Raw genomic sequence first — 26,332 nt, 5'->3', positions numbered from 1 at the left:
AAAGTTGCCATGTCAACGTGTTTTGGTCACATGATCACTTTTCACATCTACAGCTGAGAATTGATAGAAGATACACAAAGGTTCAAAAGTCTGGGGTCTGTAAAAAAAAAATATATAATAATAATAATAATAATAATAATAATATATATATATATATATATATATATATATTTTTTTTTTTTTTTTTTTTTTTTTTTTTTTTAAAGAAATAAAAACTTATTCAGCAACACATTAAATTGATCAAGTCATAGTAAATACATTTTCTTTACAAAGATTGTTAAAAAAAGTTTTCTATTTCAAATTTTCATTTCATCTAAGAATCTTAAAATATATGCATCACTGTTTTCACAAAAATATTAAGCAGCACAGCAGTGATCATTTTAATAATATTCAACATTGATAATATAAAAAAAAATCTTGAGCAGCAAATCCTCATATTAGAGTGATTTCTGAAGGATCATGTGACACTGAAGACTGGAGTAATGATGCTGAAAATACAGCTTTGATCACAAGAATAAATGACATTATAAAATATATTCACATAGAAAACAGTTCTCTTAAATTGTGATAATATTTCACAATAGTACTGCTTTTACTGTATTTCTAGATCAAATAAATGCAGCCTGGTGAGCAGAAGAGACTTCAGTGTTCAGAAGAAATCTTACTGACCTCAAACAGATTTTCAAACTCAAAAATCAAACTCAACAGTTTATTGCAAGTTTACCACTGTGACTTAAGGTAAGGCAAGAAAAAAAGGTTATTTTAAATGTACTAGTATATTTTGTTTGTATTTTTTTTTAAATGTATTATTAAAAAAAGTGATTATAAACGAAAGCAAAAGATGTGTGTGCAACATTTATTACACACATTTTTTTTTTATAGACCTAAGGCTATGTAATGTGCGTGAGAAATATACTATTAACGTATGTGTGGATGCAGTAACCCAGCGGTACCTCTGTAGAAAATCAAATGCAAAGGTCTTTTTAGAAATAACTGGTGTGTCCAAATAGAAGTAGTAGCAGGCATTGTGGGTAATGCTTTTACACAGAAGCAAACATAATTGTCTTCATTTTCAACAACATCAAAGTCCTTCTGAGAGACAACAAGCTGACATTCATGACTCATCATCCTCTTGCAGAAAATCCTTCAATGTAAACAGAAGTAGAAAATAAGGATGTAAACAAAGCATGCCATAATTATATGTGTTCTGCCCACATGTGATTTGGGGTGGAACATTTGCCTTTAAATAGAGAGGAAAACAGGGTGACAACTGTGCAGAGCTCTAGAACAGAACCACGACTGGCCCAACAACTCAGACCGCCACACACAATATCATTTAGATGAAAACCTTCCGCAAATCTACACAAGTGGACCGTGGCCCTCAAAATATACATATAAAGAAATATTGTTCTCTAGAAATTCACCTGACAAATGAAAAGCATGCATGTGTATCTTAACTGTTTTTTTGTTTTGTTTTGTTTTACCTGTCATTATGATGTAGTAAATACTATGAATGTCATGATAAAATCTAGGTTTAGCCCATTTCTCCAATATGTGTTTGAGGTTAAATCTACAAGGTCTAACAAACACACTATGGAGAACATAAAAAGGCTCCTCTGAGAATTATGGATAATTTGTTTCACCAGAAACTCAAATGAAGTTCTTTCATCTGTAATGGACATAATGTTTTAAACGCCTAAAGGTAGACAGTAAAATAGAGTAAATCACCCTTTGAAAGCAACTTGGTGCTATTTTGAGCTCCAGGTAACAAAAGGCATTCTCATTCTCCAACTTGTTAAAGCTTTCAGTAATGTTTGCACTGCTTTTAACCCTGGGTTATGAAATCCTACTTTAGCACTGCTTTTGCAGGAATAATCCCACATTTTGGTGTCAGTGTGCTATACTGCAACAAACAATCAGTCTTAAACTGAACAGCGCTTGCCTCATTAAATATTCACGTGCTTTGTTCATTCACAGAAACATTTTAGCTTTTACATGCTGTATTTCATTTCTGTCTTTGAGGAAATATCTAAATGTCAAATATATATGAAGACTTCAGATGCAAAAGCCTCTAAGTGGCTTCATATATATATGCAAAAGCCTATAAGTGCCATCTGAAATTTTCTTCTAAAATTAGCATTTTTTTCAAGCTCGTATAGTTAAGTTCAGTAATTTCACTCTAATGACAATTAATAGGTAATTTTCATTGCCATTAAAGTGAAATAAGTGAACATAAACATACAAGCTTGATAAAAATGATCATTCTAGAAGGAAATTTCAGATGGCACTTAGAGGCTTTTGCATCTGAAGTCTTCACATATATATATATATATATACATATATATATATATATATATATATATATATATATATATATATATATATATATGCGATTATATTATAGAAATGGTTTCTATTTCTGCAATGTCACGGCTGGAACATCAACACATAGGTACCAATTCTGTGCTGTATTTAATGCTAAAAGATTTTAATGTGAGTTTGAATATCATTTTGCATGACCTTTATAGCCATACTAAAAGCAACAATGGATAATTAGATCATTCAGATCTTGAAAATTTAAAGAAAACAAGAACGTTCAAACTGTAAACTCAGTGTTTCACTACTCAGTATGTTTTTATAATGTTAAAATTGTGCAATATGTATGAGAGCTCCTCCCACAGGCTGTTGTTATTGGCTGTGATTTTTTTTTAATGATTTTGTCATGTCGCGTGACTCGCGTCTAGTGTGGACAGGCAAATTCCTCGTCACTGAAATCTTATCGCAACACATCTGGTTTCAACACTGTGTGATGTGGAAAAGAGAGGCAAAGTGTTCTTTAAACAAGTCACATGCTGTGTTCATCCAATCAGCAAAAATCCAAATTAGAATGTGAAACATGAAAACTCGAAAATTAACATGAGAATTAAAAGGATTAATTCCTAATCTAGGGTAAAGATTGAAGAGAGAAACATGGAAAGAGGGAATGACAAAGGTTAAGCACTTCATTTGGTTAATGCACATATGCATCAGATGAACATCTTTATCAAAATGGCATTGAGGCATGTGCTGATGTCACATATGTAAATGACCTGACACACAACTAATTGAAATGTCGTTCTGTTCAACACAACAGATGCTACATATTAACTGAACTTGCTCTCCAAACCTTTTTTTAATGACTTCAGATCTTACTTTCAAAACTAACTGTGTACGAACAGAGCTGCAAACCAGACTGGCCACCTTATCTGCTGCTGTGTCAGAGATTTAGAGAGGGAATTAGAGACAAATTTCCGAAAATTACGCAGACTTACAGTATCTCACAAAAGTGAGTACACCCCTCACATTTCAGGGGCTTCCTTCTGGGACGATGGCCATGCAAACCGACTTGTTGCAGTGTGCAGCGTATGGTCTGATCACTGACAAGATGCGTCTGTTTGTTGAAGCCAGCTTCTGCACCTGACGCACAGCACGAGGAATCAACTTCTTTGATTGACCCTCGCACGGCTTGCTCCAAGTGGAACCCGTCTTGGAAAACCTCTGTATGACCCTGGCCTGTACTGTAACTCCGTTTCAAGGTGTTACCAATCTTCTGATAGCCTAGGTCATCTTTGTGGAGAGCAACCATTCTAATTCTCAAATCCTTCAAGAGTTCTTTGCCATTAAGTGCCATGTTGAACATCCAGTGGTCAGTATGAGAGAACTGAACTCAAAGCACTAATTTGAACTGCTCTAATACAATATACAACAATTTGTATGGTCCTGTCAAGCAGACAAAAACATGAACATGATGAATAGGACATGTGGCTTTGCATGGTTAAATGCCGTACAGCTATTATCACTTAGGGAGTACTCACTTTTGTTGCCAGCTATTTTGACAGTAATGGCTGCATGTTGAGTCATTTTCAGAGGACAGTAAATATACAGTACTGTGCAAAAGTCTTAGGCATGTTAATACTAAGTCAGTTATTTATATCTTTTGCTGTAGTGTGTCAGTGGGAAATATCAGTTTACATTTCCAAACATTCTTTTTGCCATTAATTGTAATAATCCAGTGAGATTTGTGAATGCACAAGGAGTCTGACAACAGCCGGTATGATCTGATCTCACCATCATCGAGTCCGTCTGTGATTACATGAAGAAACAGAAGAAACTGAGACAGACTAAATCCAGAAGAACTGCGGGAACGTCTCCGAGACGCTTGAAGAAACCTTCCTGCAAAGCTACAGTACTGTGAAAAGCACTGGCACTTGTGTTAAAATTAAGTGAGAATGCTTTCAAAAATAAAATCACAAATTGAATTTGTTTATGATTTAACTTCTATTAACTAATTCAAATCAATATATGGTGTAACGACCCTTTGCGTTTAAAACGGCTTTTGTCCAGGTACACTTGCGCATAGTTTTTCAGGAAGCTTTGCAGGAAGGTTTCTTCAAGCGTCTCGGAGACGTTCCCGCAGTTCTTCTGGATTTAGTCTGTCTCAGTTTCTTCTGTTTCTTCATGTAATCACAGACGGACTCGATGATGGTGAGATCAGATCATACCGGCTGTTGTCAGACTCCTTGTGCATACACAAATCTCACTGGATTATTACAATTAATGGCAAAAAGAATGTTTGGAAATGTAAACTGATATTTCCTACTGACACACTACAGCAAAAGATATAAATAACTGACTTAAAACCATTTTTGTTTTTTTTGGGGGGGGGGGGGGGGGGGGGGCATTAACATGCCTAAGACTTTTGCACAGTACTGTATACTGCTGTATAAGCAGCACATTGACTACTCTAAAATCTATTCAAGTTTCATTTCTATAGTATTGTCCCTTGAGTAGATATACTAAAATGTTTGCTAAAATTTGAGGGGTGTACTCACTATTGTGAGATACAGTACTTTAAATTCTGCTAAAACTGATGTTGGATACACCACACAACCAACGCCTTTACCAATGGTTATTACAGGACCATTTTAGAGTCTATGGCAATTACGGCATTTGGCTAGCCAGCTATTGGTTTAAGGAAGAATAATTCAAGCCTTCATAGTGACCCTCACATCAGTGAGCTGGGTCTTTCCATGGTGGCCTGACTCAACTGAATAGCCTCTCATTAAGGGTCAAAGTCAGCTTCTCCAACTCCATGACGGTCACTGCAACATCTCCATATAGAAAGACCAAATGGTCATTGCAAGACAATCATTATGTGAATGGACACTATAGGGCAAAATTGTTTACTGATAACCCAGATGTAAACAAACACAGAAGCTAAAATGGTAGTAAGCATCTTCTTGAAAACTTCCACATTTATTCCAGAAGTATTCCACACACAGTTAATTGTCCCAGGACACAAAAGCAGCACATCAGCCAGCAACAACCTTGGCACACGAAACAACTGCTGGACATGTGAAGTATCCATTTTGGCAAACAAGATGCGTCAACACTATCTTTAAGAGTTCTTGACTGTAGCCCAACATACCCTCAATCATTCTTTTCTCAGACAAGTTTTCATTTATGCAGTCTCTGGACTTTAGAAGCTGGAGGGTCCGTCCAAAATAGGAGAGGAAAATAAATGTTTACCTTCACCTTTTTAACATTGATGACTTTTCCAAAATAATCACTTAAGTGTCTCTTTAAATAGTAGGTCTAAGTAAGTCAAAGTAATAGCCAAAAGAAAAATAAATAATTGACACAGATAATTTAACTCCACTACTTGTGTAACAGTTGGAAATATAAAATATATATATATATTTTACTACTTCAATGAAGATAATTTCTAAGTGTGTAAAATCAAGAAAAAAAGAAAACAATCTGGTCAGCGATTTCAAGGTTTACAGAGAATATATAAATACACACACAAGCACACACACTTCTATCTATATATCTATATACAGTGTGTGTGTGTGTGTGTGTGTGTGTGTGTGTGTGTGTGTGTGTGTGTGTGTGTGTGTGCTCACCTCTCTCATTATTTTAAAAATGTAAAAAAAAAATTCACAACTGGCCTTATTTATGATACAGGAGCAAAACAAATAATTGTGTATATGTAAAATCATTTTTACACAAACTTTTTCATCCATTTTAGTGGACCTTACTAATAAATCAGAAATCCATCCTGCTTGTGTTTCATGAATAAGGTCCATTTCAAGTGTTTATTTGGACATGACCCAGTGCTTTTGTGCAGTAATGTTTCCTCTACAGTCTGAACCGCTTCCATGCCAAGCAGCGCCTCGGATAAATGAACATTTATGTTTTGAGGACATGTGGGTCCTCTTTAACTTGGGTGGGCACGGTCACATGTGTGTGGCAGCCCAGTGTTTAGGAACTGGACGAAGAGTAAAGACAGTAAACCGTGACACTGTGGAAGACGTACCATTGGGTAACCCTACAGAAAGATGGATGATTCTCTACAGTGTCTAGTTTAGTTCCTGGTTTAGCATAAATCCACCCTATTCTGGTCCCTGTCAATGCAGAATATTGAAAAGTATGCAAAGTAAATATGCAAGATAAATGCAAGAGCTTTTCAAAATGTCTTAATGTCTGAAAGCCATGAGTGGATGGCACATCTGAGCCTCAGCTCCTATTCTGAGTGTCTGGATTGCTGGGTTAAGCTTCTTCCGGTTGTGATTTGGCACAGTTTGTCTTTTGATCCCTGTAATTGCAACAACTCTCTGCCTGAAGATCTTCCGTCAATCCCCCCATCCATAGAATTACAAATGCCTCAGTGGCACACTGGATGTATTTGAATGTTAAATTTATGTCAATTTATAAATCTATCTTTACCTTTTCCACTATCTTCAGCTTTCCCACACTCAGCAGCCTTTCATTAGTCTTTCTTTTTTCTAGGCATCATCTGCCTCCCAGCACTCTAAAAACAGCCAGCCAGCTCTTTTTAAATGAACAAACAAATAAGCAAGACATTTGAAACAATTATTTTTTTTATTTTTTTTCAAAAACCAATGTCAAGTCAGTCCTTCTGTATGGAGCTGAGACTTGGAGGATAAATGCGAACATTATCAGCAAAGTCCAGACATTCATCAACACCTGTCTACGAAAAATCCTCCAAATCCTCTGGCCAAACACCATCAGTAACAGGGACCAGTGGCACAAAACATCACAGCTCCCAGTACAGGATGAAATCACAAAGAGGCGCTGGCGCTGGATAGGGCACACCCTCAGGAAACCAATATCAAACATCACAAGGCAAGCCCTGACCTGGAATCCTCAAGGAAAAAGGAAAAGAGGAAGGCGCCGAGACCTTGAGGTGGACTGCAAAAAGATGGGTTACACCTGGAGCGAGGTCGAGAGGAAAGCCCAAGATAGAGATGCCTGGCGAGCCCTGGTTGACGGCCTATACCCCAGAAAAGTGTGGAAAGGTGAAGTAGTAGTAGTAGTACTAGAGACATGTCTAAAAGTGAAATTCCCCATTCTGTCCATGTTAAAAACGATCATGATTCCAATTTTAAGCATGATCAGTTTGTTTTTTTTTTGTTTTTTTTTAAAGAAAGAACTAGAGGTCAACAGTATATGACACATGAAGTATATGCCATTTGTAGTCTGTCCTCCCTTTGCTCCAATAACAGGGGATTTTTCCCCATTCATAAAAGAGCTTTGGTGATGTTGGGCAGTGGGGCTTGGTGCCAGGGCCTATTCCAGAAAGCAGCTAAAGCGATGTCCTCGGGTAAGCTTACGGATATGCAAGTGGATAAACTCATTTCTCAGTTACAAAAAACTGGGGTAACTTTCAGGCCTTGTCTACGCTAATACGTTTTCATTTGAAAACATATCTTTTTCTCTCCATTTTGGCCTTCCGTCCACATTGAGGCAGCATTTTTGTCAACGAAGATGGAGCTTTTTCAAAACGTTCTCACGAGTGGATGAATTTGAAAACGCCGTTTTAGTGCTGACTGTGAAAATGGAGGTATTTGAAAATGCATGTTTAGTCGTGGCACATATTGAACCCATAGATATCCATGGTTATACCAGCAATGTTGTGTCTGCCATTTGCTTTCATAGCGTTGCTGAAGATAAATGTTCCTTGGTTCAGTCTCATATAGCATTCCTGCAAAGATGACTGAAAATGCACTTGTAATTGCTGCGACAAAACATGATGACAATGATTTTGAGTGCGACCTGGACGCAACACTACCTAGTGGGATATTTTGCTAATAAAATGATTATGCCAGAAGAATAGCGTGAGAACTTTATTATGTTTGCTCTCTTTTTATCATCTTGTAAACTTTTAGCATGTTTTACACATGCAGAGTAAGGCGATTTAATCATTTTTGGATGTTTCAATCTGGATGAGCCACTTTTGGAAATGCTATTGTGGACAGGGAGCATTTTGAAATGAAAAGGCTGTTTTCAAATGTATCCAGATTAATGTAGACCTACGTACTCTATTTTATTCTCATCTCACACATTGTGGATATGCATTCATTTTTTTTTTTTTTTTAAATAGGACATTTTCTATATGATGCACTTCTATAATAAACCTACATATGTGAAACATCTCACATTACAAAAACTGTGGAAGCAAAATGGCTTAACAAAAAAATATACTTAAATACAGCTGTCTCATTTCCACCTAGCCACCATCCTCTGCACTTCACTTCCCAGCATCCCTCCTGGTCCACACCTGCACGTCATCTCCAATCACACACACCTGCACGTCATCATCTCTGCCACTATTTAGCCTCATACTCCACCACAGTTCATTGTCCCTAACCCTTTCATTTATAATCTGCCTAATCTAGATACTGTACCAACAAGATACTATCCAGTCCTGGCTTCTATTTTAACCACGTTGACAAACAACCAGATGACATGTAAACATGACACAACACATATTCATAAATCATCCAGTACACTGATTTGCATTGTTCATTTTATGTAGAAAAAGCATCCACATGCTCCATTGACTTGTAATGTCTTGTGCTTTGTGACTACTGAAATCATGAGCTTATCTTTCTGTTTATTTTATGTGAATATGGGCGGTACAACATAGTCAGTGCTTGTAACAAATGGCCTATGAGATCATTTTATACGAGACACTCCTATATGTGTAGACTGGTTTGAGGCATTTTTGTTTTTGTTCCATAATGGTTAAGTTAGACAATGGGCTTAAACAGACGTAGCTATGCAACTGCTGGGATTCAACATAGTGCAAGCACACATATGGAAATCACATGGTATTACATATGGAAAGTGAGAGTGGTGTGTTTTACTATATATAGAAGCTTAGTAAATGAGCATTAAGTTTTTCCAGCACCACCTCTTCACTAAAGACAGAAGCTCATCGGAAGACCACATCAGAGGAGGTAGATTACCTCACCAGACAGCAAAACTTAAACTCCTGACGGCCCTGGGTGAACCACAGCAGAACTCATTATGAGAACCCTGTCTGGTCTGCTTCTTGAATCAGTCAAGAGATTATCAAAGTTTTGGTATCATAGGGAATCTTCAGTGTACATTTTTATTAGGAGTGTAGGACAGATTCCGATAATTCACAGCTCATTGTGGTCGATAAAGATACAGACAATTTCCTATTTCACTTTTAACCCCCTACAATGAAGCTGCTATCTAATGAATGGAAAAACTACTCAGTGGGACTGTATTACCGATAATATGCTGATTTAAATGGAAAATATATTACATTAAACTAGCATAAATTGTATCATGTTCATTTCTCCCAGTATTTATAATCATTAAAGCACTAAATAGAATAGAACAGAACTTAAAACACATGTAACAATTTAAATGTGGTAAATGTTACAAACATAAAACAACAGCACACACACAACAGAAACAAAGTTTGGAATCAAGAATTTTTTTTGTGTGTGTCTCTTATGCTCACCAAAAGCTTTATTTGATCAAAAAATACAGTAAAACAGTATTAACTTTCCACAAAAACACTTATCAGCACAACTGTTTTCAACATAAGATAATAATAAGATACGTTTTGAATCAGCACATTAGAATGATTTCCAAAGGATCATGTTACACTGAAGACTGGATTATTAATGATACAAATTCAGCTTTGCCATTACAGGAATAAATTATATTATTGAAGTAGATGAATATATAATAGAGTTCATTTACATGTAATATTTTTCCAGCATTACTGTATTTTTGATCAAATAAATGCACCCTTGGAGAGCATGAAAACATGACAAAAAATCGTAATGATTTGAAACTTTTGAACAGCAGTGTACATTGTATAATATTTATGGTGGCAGATAGACCTTTTATGCACGTTATGTGTGCGCGCACATACTTGAACTCGTTTACAGACACTCATCAGAAATGCTTCCATAAACATAATAACTACAATAGGAAAACAATGGCTACAATATGTTTCTAGTTAGCATCTGATCATCTGCTGCAAGTAAAGATGTGCCATTTTAGATATTCTATTTACGTGTCAAGAAGTAATAAGCGAAACCAGGTGCTACCGTGAAAATGGCACATTATTACTTACAGTAGATGGCTGTGATTAAAATAGAGGTCGACTGACTGATTTATTTTGCCGATGAATCAGCACCGATAACTGATTGCTGGAACAATCAGAACAAAAATCCATACTGATAGTTTTTCCGGGTTGTGTCCGTTGCTGTGGCTGAGAAGGGTCGGTCTGCTGTCATTATACAGTACGAGAGCGGCCTCTAGAGGCGAAATCGCTGACAGCTCGTGGAGTTTATTTTGACACGTGAAAAACACACACAAGCCCAACCCAAATGTTTAATGTCACGATTGTTCCCATCTATTCGCATTAGTTTATATCCAGCTGGTCGCTTTTATGTCCAGACTGAGCCTGGGTTCTCCCAAGGTTTTTTTTTCTCCATTAGGTCACCTGATGGAGTTTTTCGGTTCCTTGCCACTGTTGCCTTTGGCTTGCTCAGTTGGGGATACTTAATTTAATTAATCAATCAACAATACTATTGATCAGCATTACCAAACGTGGATGTTTTACACTAGAAACAAACACTGATGTACTATTTTATTTAATACTGTGAAGCTGCTTTGATACAATCTGTATTGTGAAAAGCGCTATATAAATAAAGTTGACTTGACTTGACTTGACTTATGCATTCGTTATGCAGCAAAGTTGCATATTTAAAGCTAATGATGTGAAAAAGCAAACTGATATGTTCATGCAGCCGACAGTAATCAGAAATGCATTTGATTGTAACATGTTTTGTTTTGATTAGATAATCATTAAGTGTTCTAAAATAAAAGCAAATAAAGTGTGTGAGTATATACATACAATTAGGCATGTGACTGTATAAAATGTTCATGTTGCGATAATTGCTGAAGCTTTTATCACAGTATACAGTATTTTCACAATATTGAAATAAGTTGCGAAAAAAGTGTTGTCATACTGTAGACCTTATGTAGACCCGACCCTTTTCAGCGCTGCGCTCATTGTCTTTTGACTTCCGATTTGTATTTGCGCATCGATCTTATGCATTATGAATGAACTGCTCATTTTTAAAATCAACTGAAATTTAAGACATCTGCTTTAAAACATTACAATGCTCATGATAACTTTCATTAAATCTACAGTAAGTAGATCTCAGTCTCATTAGTTAACGTTAGTTAATGCATTAGCATTAACAAATGTAGCTATTGCTCATTGTTACGTAAGTTATTATTCTTTGTTAAAGGTATAGCGGAGGATTTTCTTTTTCCGGGTGGATCATCAAGACTATTGGTCCTCCTAAGTGTCAATCATTCTGGTGATATGTTTACGTAAGGCCGTGGTACGTGCTCGTGCACACGATTCACACGATGGCGTGTGCTCAAAATACAGGTTGGGCTTCCCACTGATGCCTCAGTCGTGAAGTTTCTACTTGACAGGTAAAGTTTGGCATGCTATTTGGAGAAATCCATTTAAAATCACTGCTAGTAAAAGTTAATGTAAGCTATGATTAGCTCGTGCACACGTTTAATAGGCGTTCCTCTCGGGAGCAGGAGTGTTGCGCATGTGCATTTTTTCAAAAAGTGGAGAGGGCGGTTCTTTTCTAAAATTCGGGAAAATCCTCCGCTATACCTTTAACATTAGTTAAAAAATACAACTGATCATTGTTAGCTCAGGTCCACTAAATAATAATTAAAACTTTTGATTATAACAATGTATTATTAAATGTTGAAATAAACATTTTGGTCAAAATTATCAGCATGATATAATATTACTACCAAATAATCACCACCAAATAATATTACGGTACTTTAATTTTCTAGTTATCGACCATTTAACGTGACACCCTTATAGCCTTGCGACCAGCATTCAGTCATATTGCACAAAACGGCTTTTGAGGTTTTGAGGTACTTTCCTGATCCTGTTCCCTTCACTCCTGCTTTCTGTCTCTCTCAAACTGTCCTATTTAAAAAAAAAAAGCAAAAGCCCAAAAATATAACTTTAAAAAAAATAAAAAAATATTGTCTACAAAGTGTTCCAGAACTGAAAATTAAGGAACACAAAAAAACAAAAACAAACACACCCCTTTCAGATGCACAAGCAAATGTTTCTTACTGAATCACACAAAAAAAGCAACAACAACCAAAAAAAAAAACATTATTTTTAGACTGGAATGCTTAAATTGATAAGCCAACCAAAATTGTCATCAAAAGAAGTAAACATGAACTCCACTGTGAGGTCTTCTCTACTGGCCCAAGAGACAGCATAAGGAACTGACTGAAAGAGAGACTTCCAAATCTTCAGATCTGTTATTTTACTAAATGTGGTTGTCAGGAGGAACATAGTTCTGCTGGTGGTCAGCTGTGGGTCGTAAAACTGAACGGCTTCTAAATCAGATACTCAAGAAAAAATTGTAATAAAATATACTGCATGCATAGAAAACATGCCAAATGGCAAACTTTTTTGCTTTAAAATTACAGGTTTGAACTTACTGATTATTAATTAAAAAAATAAAAAAAGATTCAAAATAAACTGGTGCAAACCAAAATTGTCAATCTGCCAATTAAATATCATAAGACCACTAATGATTACACAACATTTCATATTAAAATAGTAATACTTGCATGGTGTTACTGTAAATCTTATGGTCTGTTTAACTCATTTTAAAACTGTGTGAAAACTCCACAAAGACAAACAGCACAGGCAAATGATTGGAACATGTGATTGACAGCCATGTATTAACCATAATGACAAGCACAGAACTCCACTTCACCAGATTTGTTTCTCTGACACTTTCCTGTCATCAAAATTCTAAAAATAACCATAATCACGACCCCATGGCTGGTGCAGCCCACTGTTCCCACATGAGGACAAAAAGGACTTCAATTCTGCCCTCTGCTGTTTCAGAGTAGAATTAACCACACTTCCACGCATATTCTAAGCTGTGGTTTCACACTGATCTTGATGTTTTTTAAAGGAATAAATCTAAAAGGCAAAACATACACAGACAAAGGCTATTCTTCTAACCAGTCATCTTATTTTTTAAAGGTTCAGCTAAATAATTTTTAATACCCATACTTTTTTGCACCCTAACCATTTTTAAGGTATAGAAGGCACACAACATATTGCATAAAATGTGCAAGATCTGAGTTTCACAAAATAATGCACAAACTCGGTTAAAGTTTTACAAAATATGCATAACACACAAAAAACATGTGCCATTAGAGAACAGCGTTTAATATAGTGTAACATCCTTTACTTTTTTGTATTTTTATTTATTAATTTTGCTAGTTACACTTTACAATAAGGTTCATTAGTTAACTACATAAGTTAGCATGAACTAATAATGAACTGCACTTATACAGCATTTAATATTCTTTGTTAATGTTAGTTAATGCACTGTGAACTAACAGGAACAAACAGCTGTATTTGTATTAACCAACATTAACAAAGATTAACAAATACAGTAACAAATGTATTGCTCATGGTTAGTTCATGTTAGTTAATATATTAACTAATGAACCTAATTGTAAAGTGTTACCATTTTGCCTGTATGGATCAAAAGAAAGCATGACCACAGATAAAAATGATGTGAACTACCGAATTATGCCGAATTGCCATGCACTCACAAGGGACACCATACCCTTCATTAAAACTGACATCACACGAGGAGGGAGGGAGATTTTGGGTGCTGCTGGAGAAGCAAATTTGGTATAAATAGAAGAATCCACTTCTGTGAACAGGAGTACCACGGACTTACAGGAGTTGGAAACGTACAAATATACAGATTGGTCGGGACAGCAGCCTGACCCCCTCTGACTTCTGGAGCTCCGGCCTACTGGTGGGTAAAGACACTTGCCTCTCTAGCTTTCTGCGGCCGAATAATGCTGGTTTGGGAGTGTGTGGTGTTGCTGGAATGGGTGTGAGGAGAAGATCTTTTAGATGCTACTTTGTATGCGTGTCAGTGAGCTCCTGGGCCACATACATCAAGTCTTCTGGGATGTTTTCTGAGTGATTACACATGTACTTGATGCTTTCTGTAGTCATTTGTTATTTATGTTAATTTTATACAGCATGTTTAGATATACCGAGACAACATGTTTCTTTATAATGCCCATTTTTTAAATGCTATGAGGAGATGTTTCTGTCACTCATTCATCATTGCTCTCATTTCATAATTTCTTTACAGGCTTAGCTTCAGAAAATGGACCTCCGGGTAACAAGCATTCTCCTTCTCCTTGTGGTACTGGCTGAGGCGACCCCTGACAGATACTATCATGTGAAGAAACAGCCTTATCCTACAAAATCTCACAGTGAGTTTACATTTGGTCCATATATGCTTAATGTATTTCATAATTGTAATGTGGAATGAGTCAGAATATGTATAATAACAGCAGAAGGTGCACCATTGAGACACAGTACACTAAGGGAGCTTGAGGTACATAGGGTGCCTAATATATGTACATAAATGAATATGAAATTGGATGAGCCTCTTTGCAACAAATTAGATGAGCTTCAGTCACTCAGGTCATTTAAGCGTACACAAAACTATTTTCAGTCAACATATATCAAGCAACTCTTTATATATCTAGCCCCTCTTTAATTGCTAAGCTGCATATATTGCCCAGAATACATTAACTTTACCAAATAAAGTTCTTGTGCAAAGACTACAAATACTGTTAGTTAATTACTTTTCAGTTGGTATACACCACAGACTATATAATCCACTACTTTAGAACATAGTAAAATCACCAAAACAGAGGTAACCACTTTATACAACAGGCATACCCAAAATAACCCATACTGTGGTGTTAAATTATACCATTAGTTTCTGGCCAAGCACGGTTTCAATTTGATTTTTTTTTTCGATTTTTTTTTTTTCAACTGGCTATTTCCTGCGTTTTCTAGATTATCAAACAATCCAATCCAAACGTTCAGCACCCATGACTATATAGAATTAATTAAACAGCCTATTTTATAACAAAAAAAAACTTGTGCAGGGGTTTTTATATCATGATAATCACCACATAGCACACATTTAAAAGTTAAAGTTCTCTCGTCAATCATTCTTAAACCAATGTGGGCTGCAAATAACATTAACACACACACACATTTTCTTTAATATATTAGTGAGGATATATCCATTGTTTTTATATCAGTTGAATATCAGTTGTTTTATATCGACTAACTTGACCTTTAGATTTTTTAAACAAAAACATGATTTGGCCAATTTATAAGCCACTTTAACTATTGAGGTTAAGCTGACTATTCAGTGTTTGACAGGTTTCAGCATTTTACTGAGTACATTTTTGAATAGTGAGGCCATTTTGGACAAGCATAGTCAAATCAACACACACCCACACACTATCTCACCAAGAGAATGAATCAATTTTAAATAAACTTTAAAATGAAAACAAGTAATACACTCACTTATTATTCTAATTAAAATATATTTATTTTTGGTCTACAAATGTGGCTGAGATAGCAAACAGATCAATCAGATCAGTCTCTAATTAATAATGTACTTTAAAATGTAAATGTAGCTTAGCTTGTCAAATGTCAGATTTAAGTCAGTGCCATGCTACTAAGCCAAAGGTGTATGTTAAGGAATGTCTTACAAGCAATTTTAGAATTTTTATTATATTTTTACATTTTGTAATGTTGTGTGTAAATTATCTTATATTTTGTCTTATTTGTAGCTGTTGCTGGTGAACCTGGTATTCCAGGTTCCCCAGGTGAACCTGGCCCCGCCGGCCCACCTGGCGCACCAGGAATGCCTGGAAAGAATGGTGTTGGACACACCGGTCCAGTTGGTCCACCTGGACCACCAGGTCCAGCAGGATACTCCTCACCTGGTAAACCTGGAAGCCCAGGTTCACCTGGAAAGCCAGGTGCACCTGGATATCCAGGCGAGAAGGGACACCAAGGGCCTGCAGGACCTCAAGGTGCAAGAGGAGCACCAGGATCACCTGGAAGCCCTGGACCTGCTGGCCTTTCTTCTGCTGGAAAGCCTGGACCACATGGTCTCCCAGGATCAATGGGCCCACGTGGAGAAACGGGCTTAAAGGGTCATCCTGGAATTCCTGGACTGCCAGGCCAGAAAGGAGAACCTGGCCATGGTATTCCAGGAGGACCTGGTAGCCCAGGTCCAATGGGACCTCAGGGTCCTTCTGGTCAGCCCGGTCAGCCTGGAATTGGAAAATCAGGACCAAGTGGATTTCCTGGAGAGCCTGGAAAGTCAGGAATGCCAGGTAGGGATGGGTCACCAGGTCCTATGGGCATACCAGGCCCAAAGGGTCATACAGGGGCACCTGGAATAGGAGCACCAGGAAAACCAGGCCAGAATGGCGCTCCAGGAATGCCTGGGTCAATGGGACAAAAAGGTCCTCAAGGACCAGCAGGACAGCCAGGCGCTCCAGGTCTGCCAGGTACTGGCAAACCTGGATCACCTGGACTGCCAGGAGATCGTGGAGTGCCAGGAACCTCAGGTACAACAGGCCAAAAGGGAGAACCAGGGCCAATAGGTCACACAGGTCATCCAGGTGCTATTGGCCCAATAGGTCAAGCTGGTCCTCAAGGTTCCAGGGGATTCCAAGGAGAAGCAGGTCCACAGGGAGCTAAAGGTGACATTGGTATGGTTGGGGCACCAGGCCCAAGAGGTGCAAAGGGTGAACAAGGGGCACAAGGCTTCTCAGGAAAATCTGGTCTTCCAGGTGCAGCAGGTCCTCCAGGCCCAATGGGCCATATGGGACATCAAGGTTCCAAGGGCGAACCAGGATTTACCGGTGCTCCAGGTATCCCCGGTACCAAAGGGCCACCAGGTGATAAGGGACATCCAGGACTTCAAGGGCAACCAGGTGGAAGGGGTGAAGATGGTATCCCTGGAGCAAGAGGACCAATAGGTCCATCAGGACCTGTTGGTCCAGCAGGGCTTAAGGGTCACCCAGGACTTCCAGGCCCCCCTGGCCCTGCAGGGCTCACATCCAAGGGAATTTCTGGACCTCAGGGTCCTCCTGGTGTCCCTGGTGCCAGAGGTCATGATGGTCACCCGGGTAAACCAGGAGCTCCTGGGCCACCTGGCCCTCCAGGCGAGATGGTTTACCACCACGAGAAAAGCATGCCAATTAAATCCCATGAGATGGTAATGCCTGTTAGTCACGAGCTGATGAAAGCACCCATGTCAGCATTCACAGCTCTTCTTACCACAGCTTATCCTAATGCTGGATCACCAATTGCATTCAACCAAATTGTGTACAATGGAGAGAACCACTATGATCCTAACACTGGCATATTCACCTGTCAGGTTCCAGGACTTTACTACTTTTCTTTCCATATGCATGTCAATGGAGCAAATGCATTGGTAGCACTTTACAAAAACAGTGAGCCAGTCCTGTTCTCTTATGATGAGTACAACAAAGGTTTCCTTGACCAGATGTCTGGCAGTGCTGTCCTTATGCTGCATTCCCATGACACAGTGTTCATCCAGGTTCCAGATGACCAGTCCAATGGCATTTATGCTGATGAAAATGTTCACTGTTCTTTCTCTGGCTTCTTGATTGCCACAACGTGATAAACACACTCAAGAAAACCTCAATCTTTCTACTCTACTCATTTTCATGTTTCCCTGAGATAAAGTCATGCAGAGTAGAAAATGAAGACTAATTTAGAAAAATTGTCTGTAGCTTGTTGATCTAAAGAAGACCTTGTATGAAAATATTTTGATGATCTCAATTATTAAGGAACGCCAATAAAAATTATCCAAGAAATTAGACAACAGACCTATTGCATTTGCCTAGAACCTGAACTGATGGTTATGTATTGAATTTTGCTATGTGTATGACTTTTTCCTGAGCCCACATTTTAGCATAAGTTTCCTGTGTTGAGTATGCTTTGAAGACACAGGCTCTTTAAGACAAATTAAGTGAGCCAGGTTTTGAATTAAATGGATTTCCAAGTGAATAATTATAATTGTGAGTCGTTGTTTTTTCCTTTTAACTCTGTAACGTCACAAGGTGTGCATCATAATAATAAATACAAATAAAGTTTCAGTGCCAGTGTTGCTGTTTGTGTTTGACTGCAGCAAAAGGTTAAAGTTTTCCCAAAGAAAGTGCTTACCTTGACCTTATCTTTGTAAAAGTTAAGCAACAATATCTTTATCTTTTAAATTTTAACTTTAAAATGTTATTCTGATAGCAAATAGAACCCATTATAATAAGTGATGCTGTCTACACTGGATGAGGCGCAGAACGACATGACCAATTCCCAACTGTAAACTCATACCCCGTTTTTATTTCTGATAAACTTCAAGCGCTTGCGCTACTTCTGACACAACAAGTGGATATGCAATGGTTGCTTTGTCGCGTCTGGTGTAGACATGGTGTAAGACCTTTATAGACATTATACAATATCAAAATGAAATTTTTAAATACTGATTACAAATAATAAAAGGGTATAAGAGGGTTTTTTCTACATACCCCGAAATGCAGATGTGTTGTAATTATGGTCAATTGCAGCAACAATGTCTTTCCACAAGTCAGATGTGATTTCGACTCCTTGCTAGGGTTAAAAAAATAAAATAATCAATGCATTCATTTTAAATGAAAACATTAGCAAATGACAACATACATTTTTGTTATACAATTTAACATTCACAATACAGCTAAATTAACAAATGCTACTTCTAATTTGAAATAGAAATATAGCTTTTTTGAAAAGCGCTGAATTAATTAAATTAGTATTACCTTATTCAACATATCCACCACTCTTGCACAGAGAAGGGCACCAGGGAGGTCAAAATAGTTGTCATAAAAATAGTATTTTGCTGCAACAAATGAGTGAACTAAATCACATATTTAGGTAAAGACAGTTATTTGAAAATATGATAAAACACTGTAAAACTGCAATTGATAATAAATATAATAAATAATAATAGTACAATATATAATAAAAAAAATCCTCAAATACAATAAGCGAATGATTGTTATATTGTCATCAGAAATTATAAAATAAACTAGCTGACAAAAAGCAGCCTTACCAGATCGTGTGTACGAGGTATTAAGGCTATTAAAATGTTTCCATTCTCTTTTTGGACCATAATGCTTTATGATGTCATCAGTACTCAGGTTTTTAGTGCCATGAGTTGCCCTACAAATAAGAGTTTTAAATAGATTAACATCTTAATGTAACAAGTTAGCAGTTTAGATATTTCACTATGCACAGTACAAAAAGAAAAAAAAATAGCTATAAAATGTACTGCTGAGTAATCATTCAAATACACACGGCATATTAGAATTGACTCACCGCAAGACAGTACCATCCTCTGCCAGCTTGACCAGGTTTCCCTCCTCAAGGTCCACCACAAGACCTTTAAAACTGGTCACATGACAACAAGCAACTGTGTTTGTGTACTAGAGAGACAAACAAGCTCATACAAGGGTAACAACTTGTTTGTTTGGAAACAAACAGCTTACATAAATGACAAGCTTATGGATATATTAATACCCAATTAATATAATTTTCACAATTTACAAGAATACCTGCTTGAAACAAGAATCAATTTGTTCGTATTTCAATTTTGAACATAAGCCATGTTCTTGAGATGTTTAAATTTGCAGTCCACACAGCTTTAATGGAGCTGACCATATGAAAAATGGGCAAACAAGGTCATTATAACAAAATGTCATGCTTCAGATAATTTTTTAGATACTCTTGACTTTAAGAATACCAACTCACTAGGGGTGAAAAAGATGAGACTATTATACTTTAGGAAATACTTTACTAGGAATTTCTTGCAAACCCCTCCCCCCATAAAACAGGTATGCTTGAGCATTCTGTCTATATTAGGGTGGCATCTTGTGACATTATGTTCTGTTTGTTTACATGTCTTTGGTTCTTGTTGCATTCATTTTTCAGTCGAACCGCATCAAAGTTCGTCTGAAAGCGGACGAGACCCATCTTTTCAGCGCACTCGGTCCGCTTGTACGGTGTGCACCAGGGTTCAGATCGATGGGTTCACACTTATTCAAATGAACCGCACTAACAGAGCAATCGCACCAGGGTTCGTTTTAATCCAACCAAACATGCCAAGTGTGAATTCACCGGCTTTATTTGTTTGATAATAATCATATTGACAATAACATTACATAACTTACATATTTTTATAAACAAATATTCTTTTTAAAGCATTAACATTAAGAATTAATTTTTTTCTTCATGAAACAGTCTTAAATGTAGTTAACATCCAGCTGTATGCTACTGTTTAATGTATACATAGTATTTTGTATTTATATCTTCAAAATAATAATTAATAGTTATCAAAGAAAAAAAACGTAATCAAAATCTGCAGTGCTCCTGCATAAATGCAGAAGCCCTGCTGCAGAATTCAGATGCACAAATTCAGTTATGTAATTGGACCTTTTTAATACACAATTGGCCACTATTGTAGCCTAACAAATGCATCCAGAACAACAAGTGTCAAAAATGTGTTTGCGCATCAACTTAGGCGACCGATTCTGCTATCAAAATGGTGATTTTCACCAATGGTGAAGAGTTTGCATGCTTGGGTTACTCTGAGTTTGAGCTTATGACCATGTTGAACCATTAATGAATAATTATAAATCTGAACTATACTGTAAAACAGTGGTTTTCAATCCTGATCCTGGGGACCCACCGCTCTGCACATTTTGTCTCTCTTCCTTGTCTCAATCAGCTCCCTAGTTCAGTAGTCAGGGCACTGATCCGGGAGTCGGCAATTTGAAGGGCTGTCTCAATCCTAAAATATCTTCCAGTGCACTGAAACGTTCGCTCCCTAAATAGTCCCACAATGCACCGTGATTAACCAGGGACCATCGATGCTCAATATATTCCCTTAACAGAAGTTCTGAAGCGTTGAAACATAAATCATGGAATGGCAAGCACAGGATTGTGGGATATCAAAGGCAGTGAAGGATACATCTGAGAAACCTTCAGAATGTTTTAAGAATCAATTAATACCTTCAGAATCAATGCCTTGATGACTTTTTACCTTGGAATGCATTCTCAAAATGCAATATTTTTTAAGATTTTGGATGCAGACAATATTTATAATTATGTTACAATTGAAATGTTGGTAGGTAAATGTAATAAAGTACAGTGCTATGCATAAGTTTAGACACCCATGCTAAAGTTGACTAAAAAGAGGAATAAAAAAATCATCTTTTGGAAACTGAACTTAATGCCTTAATTTAAAAAATTAGGAAAAATCCAACCTTTAAGGACACCAATTTTCTTTGTGAATGAATAATGTATCGTAAATAAATAAATGTTCTTCCTTAAAATACAGGGTGCATAAGTTTGGACACCCCTATGTTAAATTCCCATAGAGGCAGGCAGATTTTTATTTTTAAGTTTTTTTTTTTTTTTTTTTTTTTTAGGATACTATGCATCCTGATAAAGTTCCCTTGGCCTCTGGAATTAAAATAGCCCCACATCATCACACAGCCTTCACCATACCTAGAGATTGGCATGGGGTACTTTCCATAAGATCATCTCTCAATGCAAATCAAAGCAGCTATTAGGCTAACTGAAATAAAACCATGCCAATCTCTAGGTATGGTGAAAGCTATGTGATGATGTGGGGCTATTTTAATTCCAAAGGCCAAGGGAACTTTATCAGGATGCATAGTATCCTAAAAAAAATTTTTTTTAAATACTTAAAAATAAAAATCTGCCTGCCTCTATGGGAATTTAACATGGGGGTGTCCAAACTTATGCACCCTGTATTTTAAGGAAGAACATTTATTTATTTACGATACATTATTCATTCACAAAGAAAATTGGTGTCCTTAAAGGTTGGATTTTTCCTAATTTTTTAAATTAAGGCATTAAGTTCAATTTCCAAAAGATGATTTTTTATTCCTCTTTTTAGTCAACTTTAGCATGGGTGTCTAAACTTATGCATAGCACTGTATTTATTATATAGGAAAATATCAGCTCTGCTGTTTCATAAATACCAGTATTCATGTCGCCAGTTGTACAATGTGGACATTGTCATGTCGCCAGAAATAGAGTCATCAGTGTCCCAATGTGTAGTGATCCAGTGTCCATTAAGGCCCTGATATACTTCAAGCGAAATCAAAGAACGAACTGATGTGGCGTCATTTAGAACAAAATCAGGCCAAAACTAACTTCTTTGGAGTTCGAAACAGCTTGTTCTATTGGTCCGTGGCAATTACGTAATCGGTATGTGTGTGCGGAGGCTCTGCCTTCTTTCACATAGAAATATTTTCCAGTTCATTTCTCCTCACGAGTCCGTTGTGATCCGACGTCCGTGAGTGAAAAGATGAACACATTGGAGGAGCTGCTTTATGGTAGAAAATGAAGTTGTACTTCTGATGAAACGAGAGACTAACACTGTTTTTAATGTTTAACACGGTAAAGCTGCTTGATTTCAAGCAATCTATTGTATAAAGTGCTATATAAATAAACGTGACGTGACTTTACTAGACTGCTAAATTGCAGAGCTCAAAGCGCACAGCACAGACTTACATATTCATCTAACCGTTGCTCTCAGCAGTGTGGGCGGCGTCAGATGTTCGATAACAGTTCATCTCTGCTAATGTATTTCGAACTTCATTTTACCCCTAAACAGAGAACCAAAAAGAACTTCGCCGTGAGTGTATCGGAGCCTTTACTGTCCTTACCAGTGCCCAAAATTCATGTACACGATATACTGATTCATGACCTAGGGAGCTGATTGAGGGGACGTTTGCACAACACCATTTTCAACGTTGTTGTCTGTTACACAATAAGTAAGGGATAATGTACATCCAGCCAGTTGTTATCTCAGAATAAACCCAGACAGGGTGATCAGGATCAGGTCTTCCATCAGCCTGAAGGGGTTTATTCTGAGATAACAACCGGCTGGATGTACATTATCCCACTTGTTACACGGCTACTTGCCACATAAGTAAATAATTAGACGCGAGTCGAAATATTTTATTAGCTCTTTAAGCGCAAAGCTTCCGCGGAGAGAGCAGTTGCAGAGCGGCAAGTTCAAACTAGACAGACATTTAAGAGATGCGGTATACAGTCATACCACTTATTACATGGTATTTCACCACTTAAATAATTATGGTGATAAGAGATATAGATTTGAGATTAAACTGTTTTAAAATCATACCTGTTTTTTATCTTATAAGATTTATATAAATAAATAATCCAACAGTGTACACATTACAACAATAGCTACAAAATGGCAGCAGCTGCGTTTGTATGAAACGAGAGAACGAGTCCACCGTACCAGGATGACATAATTAGTTTTAATATTTTATTAGGTCACCAACTGCAAAACTTCCACAAACACACACACACACACACACACACACAAAAACGTTCCTAACAAGCGTAAAGCTCCTAATGAGCTCATGATGTGAATCAGGAGAGAGAGAGAGAGAGAGAGAGAATGTTTGTGTGTGTGTGTGTGTGTGTGTGTGTGTGTGTGTGTGTGTGTGTGTGTGTGTGTGTGTGTGTGTGTGTGAGAGAGACAGAATATGTGCAAGAGAGAGAATGTGTGTAAATGAGAGAGAGAATATGTGTGTGTGTGTGTGTGTGAGAGAATGTATGTGTGTGTGTGTGTGTGTGTGTGAGAGAGAGAGAGAATGTGTGCGTGTGTGTGTGTGTGTGTGTGTGTGTGTGTGTGTGTGTGTGTGTGTGTGTGTGTGTGTGTGTGTGTGTGAGAGAGAGAGAGAGAGAGAGAGAGAGAGAGAGAGAGAGAGAGAGAGAGAGAGAGAGAGTGAGAGAGAGAGAGAGTGAGTGTGTGTGTGTGAGTGTGTGAGTGAGTGATTTGGACGTGTGTCATAGTAAATATCTAATTGTTAATTGTTAAGTCTGGGCATTAAACACTTGGTTTCATGCAGGTATTCTTAACCATTTTAATGACTTTATGTGTGTGTGCGCATTGCTGAAACAACTCACCAGAAATCCCAATCGGCAGGTGTTAAATTAAGTAGATCTTTATCATATCCCTTGTGTTCCACAAGATATCCTGCAAAACTCTCATAGATCAGCTGCACACAGACAGAAGAAGAAATAAATGTAAGTACTAACATGAGGTACAGTGACATGAAGATGCCAGGCCTAACCATAACTGAAGCATCATCTCGAGCTATTATAGGTAAACTACACGTCAGATGCGATGTATGAACGTCCTCCTAGAATGCCAGATAAAGTAGACACTCCTCTCACATTCTCAATGTGTTTTAACGAGGCCTGCCGAACAGATCGATATTTTAGATCCGCGCATCAACACGCGACTGTTCCAGTATGTAACGCAAACAGAACACATATTTCCGATTCTGATTTATTATAACCATGTGTCAGCCATATTCTGCGTGTAAGGTCGGCTGTGTGATGATATGCATGATGCCAGCACGACTCACCCTGGAGGTCTCCTTCAGATAGTATCGACAGAGCGTGTGGTCCAAATCAAAGCCGATCACATCACACTCCGACAGCGAGAAGAATTCGCTCATTGTACAGGCTTTAGAGGGAATGGTTATGTGAACTGTAAGATTACAGAATCGTGATGTCTTGCGATGACTTCCAGCTGTCGATGCAGCAGCTCGCTCGGTGGCGGCAGTCTGCAATGTATTTGTCTGTTCTGCAACACGTGGGACAGCGGCGATAACAGTGTCACAAAAGACTACAAGCCGCGTTTAGAAACGGCTCGCGGAAGGCGCAGTCACGCGCAAAACGCGTCTCGGCATTTAACGCGGAAACACTCCGGTGCTGGTTATAACATTATGAACAACGGGTCTTTGTATCTTGCTTGCTTACACAAGACACGAACGTATTAATATCTGAATATTCGCGCATTTCCGGGTGTTGTTACCGTAATAACGTCAACAAAATGGACTGTCGCACGTCACTTCTAATTATTGAACATTTGTCAGTTATGCATGGATGAAGCTGTACACTGGAAAATAAAAATAAATCATTATTCTCGAGAATAAAATGCTGTGGGTTTTCCACTCATTGATTACAAAAGCAAAGTGTTTTCCAGGTAAACCCTGTAGGTCTACCTTATGAGGACAAAATGTCCCCACAAAGATGGCAATTTCCGAAATCCTTGGGGACATTTTTTTTGGTCCCCATGAGGAAAACAATATGTTTAATATATCTGTATATGAACGTATATAAATAATAAGTGATTTTTTTGAAAATGTAAAAATGTAGAAAGTTTTATGTGATGGGTAGGGTTAGTGTAAGGGAATAGAATACAGTTTGAACAGTATAAATCATGTCAAATCCTTTATTTATATAGCGCTTTTTACAATACAGACTGTAGCAGCTTTATAGTGATAACAGGAAAATAATGCAACAAAGTGTGTTTCTGCTGTACAGCAGATCTAGAAGAAAATAGCATCATAGTCTAGCTTAAGTTCAGTGATGGTTCATTTCTGTTGTTAAAAAGTTATTAATTTAGTTCATTTATCCAGCCGCTCTGGAGAAAACAGTGATGCCATCGTCCAGCTCAGTTCTCATAATGGTGTCAATGCAGGCAGATCAATATTATTGTTGAATATTAAGTGTCCCCAACTAAGCAAGTCAAAATTTAGTTTCCATGTCTATGGAAAGTCCACATAAAACACGAAAACACAACAGTGCAGGTGGTTGTAAATTCTTTTTCTCTTCTCTTTGGAAACTATAGTTTATAAACTATAAATAGTTTATAAGCTTCCATCATGTTTTGTATTTCTGTCCATGTCCATGCCCATTTACCCTATAATTACAGACTCCACATCAGGCTAATTCTACTCCAATGCCTCCAGTGCAATATAATAATCATATTAGATTTGATATTCCGTACTTCCAAATATATATATATATATATATATAAATATATAAATATATATATATATATATATATATATATATATATATATATAT

The 26,332-nt window shown here is 37.3% G+C and overlaps 2 protein-coding genes across 2 annotated transcripts in view; one reads left to right on the top strand and one right to left on the bottom strand.

Annotated features, from left to right (window-relative positions):
• Positions 1-25,286, bottom strand: part of nt5dc1 (5'-nucleotidase domain containing 1) — a 61,263-nt gene extending 35,977 nt beyond the window's left edge. The window contains exons 1-6 of the mRNA XM_079888877.1: positions 24,823-25,286; positions 24,359-24,450; positions 19,706-19,777; positions 19,440-19,549; positions 19,147-19,226; positions 18,880-18,961 (exon numbers count right to left, since the gene is read on the bottom strand). Of these exons, the coding sequence (XP_079745003.1) occupies positions 18,880-18,961; positions 19,147-19,226; positions 19,440-19,549; positions 19,706-19,777; positions 24,359-24,450; positions 24,823-24,915 (529 nt within the window). The 5' untranslated portion in view covers positions 24,916-25,286. The remainder of the gene's footprint in view (positions 1-18,879; positions 18,962-19,146; positions 19,227-19,439; positions 19,550-19,705; positions 19,778-24,358; positions 24,451-24,822) is intronic.
• col10a1b (collagen, type X, alpha 1b) lies at positions 13,978-18,367 on the top strand. The gene is made up of 3 exons (XM_079888876.1): positions 13,978-14,246; positions 14,595-14,718; positions 16,105-18,367. The coding sequence occupies exons 2-3, from the start codon at positions 14,610-14,612 to the stop codon at positions 17,973-17,975; spliced, it is 1,980 nt and encodes a 659-aa protein (XP_079745002.1). The 5' UTR covers positions 13,978-14,246; positions 14,595-14,609; the 3' UTR covers positions 17,976-18,367.
• Positions 25,287-26,332: the final 1,046 nt, after the last annotated feature.

Source organism: Squalius cephalus (assembly GCF_949319135.1).
Source record: "Squalius cephalus genome assembly, chromosome: 12".
Classification (NCBI taxonomy): Eukaryota; Metazoa; Chordata; class Actinopteri; order Cypriniformes; family Leuciscidae; genus Squalius; species Squalius cephalus.
This window is presented reverse-complemented; position numbering and strand designations above follow the sequence as displayed.

Excerpts from the sequence above, each read along its gene's own strand:
- col10a1b (XM_079888876.1), top strand. The coding sequence starts at position 14,610 with ATGGACCTCCGGGTAACAAGCATTCTCCTTCTCCTTGTGGTACTGGCT. Across the intron at positions 14,719-16,104 it reads TTATCCTACAAAATCTCACA|CTGTTGCTGGTGAACCTGGT; the intron begins GTGAGTTTACAT and ends TCTTATTTGTAG.